Source organism: Penaeus vannamei, chromosome 18 (genome assembly GCF_042767895.1).
Source record: "Penaeus vannamei isolate JL-2024 chromosome 18, ASM4276789v1, whole genome shotgun sequence".
Taxonomy (NCBI): Eukaryota; Metazoa; Arthropoda; class Malacostraca; order Decapoda; family Penaeidae; genus Penaeus; species Penaeus vannamei.
The window spans coordinates 32,616,466-32,621,465 of NC_091566.1; the positions used below are offsets into that span (position 1 = coordinate 32,616,466).

At 37.5% G+C, this 5,000-nt stretch overlaps 1 protein-coding gene across 3 annotated transcripts in view; it reads left to right on the forward strand.

The window, feature by feature from the left end:
* Nucleotides 1-5,000, forward strand: part of LOC113814274 (pituitary homeobox x) — a 202,287-nt gene that overhangs the window by 172,183 nt on the left and 25,104 nt on the right. Inside the window, exon 2 of one of the 3 annotated variants that reach the window (XM_070133160.1) lies at nucleotides 3,986-4,009. The exons of the other annotated variants lie outside the window; for them this stretch is intronic. Within the exon in view, the coding sequence (XP_069989261.1) occupies nucleotides 3,986-4,009 (24 nt within the window). The remainder of the gene's footprint in view (nucleotides 1-3,985; nucleotides 4,010-5,000) is intronic. 3 annotated transcript variants of the gene reach the window in all.

Here is a 5,000-nt window from a genome sequence, read left to right on the forward strand (position 1 = left end):
AAGCTTATTGGATAGAAGCAAGTTAATCCCAAACCAGCCAGTCGCCGTTTTCCCCCTTTTCTCTTTCTCTCTCTCTCTTCTTTTCTTTTCTTCTCTTCTCTTTCTCTCTCTCTCTCTCTCTCTCTCTCTTTCTCCTTTCTCGTTCCTTCTCTTTTTTTCTCTCTCTCTCCTCGTTTCCCCTTCTCTCTCTCTCTCTCTCTCTCTCTCTCTCTCTCTCTCTCTCTCTCTCTCTCTCTCTCTCTCTCTCTCTCTCTCTCTCTCTCTCCCTCCCTCTCTCTCACTCTTTTCTTTTCTTCTCTTCTTTCTCTCCCCCCTCTCTCTCTCTCCATTTCCCCTTTTCTCTCTTCTTCTCTCTCTCCTTACCCTTTCTTTTCTTTCTCTTCTCTCTCTCTCCTTTCTTTCTTTTCTCTTCTTTCCCTCTCTCTCTCCCCTTTCTTTCTTTTCTTTTCCTTCTCTTCTTTCTCTCTCTTTCCCTCTCCTTTCGTCCTCTTCTGTTCATCCTTTCATTCCTTAATTACAATCTCTCTAACACCCTTTCCCCCTCTTTATTCCACTTACCTCCTCTTTCTCTTCCCTTTTTTTTTCCCTTTCCTCCCTTATCCCTATCACTTCCCTCCCCCACCCCTCTTTCATTCTCTTTCTCCTCTCTCCTTATCCCCATTCTCTTACCCTCCCTCCTCATTCTCCTTCTGCTTCTCCCTCTATTTCGATCACCCTCCCCCCTCATTCTCCTTTTCCCCCTCCCCCTGTCCCTCCATTCCCCCTCCCCCAACCCCCAACCTTATCACCCCCCTCCCACCACCACCACCACCATTCTCCTTATCCTCTCCCTTCCTTCCTCCCCCCACACCCTTACAACACCCCCACCCCCCACAACCTCAAAGTCAACCCAGACACTCACAACACCATCCCTAATCCCCCTATCCCCCTTTTTGCTTTAACTCCTACCACCACCCCCCACCCTCCATCCCCCCTCACCCCCCCCCCCCTTCGCCCCAAAAGTGACGTGTTGCTTCCCCTCTCACCCCCTTTTGCTTAACCTCCTCCACCCCCACCCCTACTCCAACACCCCCCTACTCCCCCACTCCCTCTCCTCACCCCCCTTCACTCCAAAAGCCAAGTTGACGTGTTGTGATTGGGTCAGACCAAGTCGCAGGCTCCCCGTGAGAGGGTCTATCTATCTGTCTATCTATCTGTTCGAAGGTTCTTGTTTTTTTTTTTTTTTTCGTTTTGTCTATTAGTGATCGGATTTTCTTTCTTTCTTGTGTATTTTTGTTTTTGTTTTTTTCTTGTTTTTTGTTTTAAATGTGTTTGTTTTGTCTTGTTTGGTTGGTTTATTAATTTGTTTTCTTTTGTTTATCTTATTTATTTATTCATTTGTTTTTCTTATCTGTCTTTCGGTGCTGGTGTCTGTCTGTCTTCCTGTCTGGTTCCCTTCCCTCTTTATCTTTCTCTCTCTCATTATCTTCCCTTCACAGCTTCTTCATATCTATTCCCTCCTTTTGTACACCTCTTCCTTCTTCATTTTCACCCCTCAATTCTCTCACTTTCTCCTTCTTCCTTCTCCCCTTTCCTCTTCCCTTCTTCCTGGCCTCTATCCTCCTTCAATCTCCTCTTCCTTCTTCAGTCTCCTTCTCTATCTCCTCTTCCTCCTTCAATCTCCTTCTCTATCTCCTTCCTCCTTATCTATCTGTTCTATCTCACAAGCAAGCACAGTCAGTCCTTGGATATCAGGTGTCAGAGAGGAGGATGGGGAGGAGGTGGAAGAAGGGAAGGAGGGTAGAGAAGAGGAGGAAGAGGAGGATGATGGAGAAGAGGAGGGGATGGGGGAAGTGGAGGAGGATGGACAAGAGGAGGAAGAAGGGAAGGAAGAAGAGGAGGTGGATGGGGGAAGAGGAGAATGGGGAGGAGGTGGAAGAAGGGAAGGAGGGTAGAAAAGAGGAGGAAGAGGAGGAGGAGGAGAATGGAGAAGAGGAGGAAAAAGGGGAGGAAGAAGGGGAAAAGAGAGAGAGAGAGAGAGAGAGAGAGAGAGAGAGAGAGAGAGAGAGAGAGAGAGGGAGAGAGAGAGAGAGAGAGAGAGAGAGAGAGAGAGAGAGAGAGAGAGAGAGAGAGAGAGAGAGAGAGAGAGAGAGAGAGAGAGAAAGAAAGAGAAAGAGAGAGAGAGAGAAAGAAAGAGAAAGAGAGAGAGAGAGGCAGACAAAGACAGAGAGAGACAAAGACAGAAAGAGACAGAGATAGAGACAGAGACAGAGACAGAGAAAGAGAGAGACAGAAACAGGCAGAGAGAAAGAGGAGAAAGAGGAGAAAGAGGAGGAGGAGGAGGAGGAGATGGGTTATCCATGAGTCAGGCGGTGTTATCCTCCTCATCTATAGTACAAACAGCGTAACACAGATTCCTGGCGAGGTTAGACTGTGATTTGCAGATTTCGTTCACATCTGTTTTGAGGTTTTATATTCGTCCCTTGTGTTGCTCTCTCTCTCTCTCTCTCTCTCTCTCTCTCTCTCTCTCTTTGTCTTTCTCTCTCTTTGGCTCTTTCCCTGTCTCTGTCTATCTCTCTGCCTGTCTGGCTGTTTGTCTGACTCTCTGCCTCTGTCTGTCTGTCTGCCTGTCTCGCTCTCTCTCTATCTCTGCTTTGCTCTCTCTCTCTTCTGTTAGTCTCTTTCTCTGTCTCTTTTTGTGACTTGGTCTTTCTCTCTCCGTCATTAATATAATCTTCTTATGCTAACCTCTCCTTTATCCTTCTATCATCTCTCTCTCCCTACGTATACGCATCTACGCATCTCAATCCTTCTCTCTCTCTCTCTCTCTCTCTTTCCTTCTCTCTCTCCCTCCCTCTCTCTCTCTCTCTCTCTCTCTCTCTCTCTCTCTCTCTCTCCTTCCCTCTCTCTCTCTCTCTCTCTCTCTCTCTCTCTCTCTCTCTCTCTCTCTCTCTCTCTCTCTCTCTCTCTCTCTCTCTCTCTCTCTCCCTCTTCTCCTCCTCCTTCCCTCCCCCCTCTCTTTCTCTCCTCCCCCCCCTCTCTCTCTCTCTTTCCTTCCCTCATATTATCCTCATCTCTCCCTCCTCGCTTCTCGTCCCTAACATCTAATACAAAGTCTTGTTTTGATATTTATAATTTGCTTTACTGCGATCTCTGTGGCATGTCTTTAGCGCATTCCTGATTCCTTACGACAATGCTACAAATGCTCTTTTTTTTCTTCTTCTAAACCTCGTACATAATTCTTTAAACGTGTGATAATATGCGTCATACTTTTTTTTTTTGGACTGGTATATATATTTCTTTTATTCTCGGAAAATGTCTTTGTCCGAGCATCTGTTAAAGAAGCGTAATAATCATTGGACCATGCTATGTTTACCGTCCAAAAGGTTATCATTGTCCCTTCTTAAGGCTCGTTAGTATTCGCTAAGATTAGCGACATTCGCTAAGATTAGCGACATGCGCTAGGGTCATCAGCAACTCCTGCTACTTGAATTCGCTAATGATTTGTCAAATTCCATAAAAAGATTTTAGCTGAAAGTCGAATAATGATAATGATAGGAATAATTATGATAATGATGATAGTAAAGATGATAATGATGATAATAATATTGATAATGATGATAATCATGATAATATGATAATAACGATAATGATAAAAACAATGACAATGACAAAAAACAATGACGGCGATAATGATAACAATAATAATAACAACAATAACAATAATAATTGTCCTGATAATGAAAATCTTAATGTAAGAAGAAGAACAACAACATCCACAAAAATACAAATAATTACAATAATAATAAAGATAAAGATAATGATAAAGATAAAAATAATAATATAAAGATAATGATAAAGATAAAAATAATAATATAAAGATAATGATAAAGATAAAAAATAATAAAGATAAAGATAAAGATAATGATAAAGATAAAATAAAGATAAAGATAAAGATAATGACAGTTTTCTCAGTCACATGATGACTTTTTTCTCTCTTTTTCAGATGGGCGTGTCTATTTTGGACAGGGTAAGTCCCATCGAAAAAGTGAATTATTATCTTTGTTATCATTGTTATTATTATTGTTATTATTATTATTGCTATTGTTATTATTATCATTATTATTATTATTATTATTATTATTATTATTATTATTGTTATTATTATTATTATCATTATTGTTATTATTATTATTATTATTATTATTATTATTATTATTATTATTATTATTATTATTATTATTATCATTATCATTATTATTGTTATTATTATTATTATCATCATTATTATCATTATCATTATTATTATTATTATCATTATTATTATTATTATTATTGTTATTATCATTATTATTATTATTGTTATTGATATTGTTATTATTACTATCATTATTATTATTATTATCATCATCATATTTATTATTATTATTATCAATATTATTATTGTAATTTTTATTACCATCGTTTTATTATTATTATCATTATTATTATTATTTTTTTTATTATTACTATTATTATCGCTATCATTATTATTAATGATATTACCATAATTGTAATTGTTTTCATTATTATTGTTGTTATTGTTATTGTTATCATTTTCATTGTTATTATCGTTGTTATTATTGTGATAATCATTATTATCACTGTTGTTATTAACCTTATTTTCATTGTTATCATTAATTCTAATGCTATCATTATCATTATTATTATCATTTTGATTATTATTATCACTATAAGCATTATTATCGTTATTGTTATTATCATCATCATTATCATTTTCATCATTGCTACTACTACTATTCTTATTATCTTGTTAACATTGTTCTTCTTCTTCTTCTTCTTGTTATCATCATTGTTATCTTTGTTATTATTATTATCATTATTATTATTATTACTATTATCATTATTATTATCACCATCATCATTATTATAATTATTATCATTGATGTTATCATTATCATCATAACTCTTGTTGTTATCATTATTACTATTATCATTATTATTATTACCATTAGTAGTAG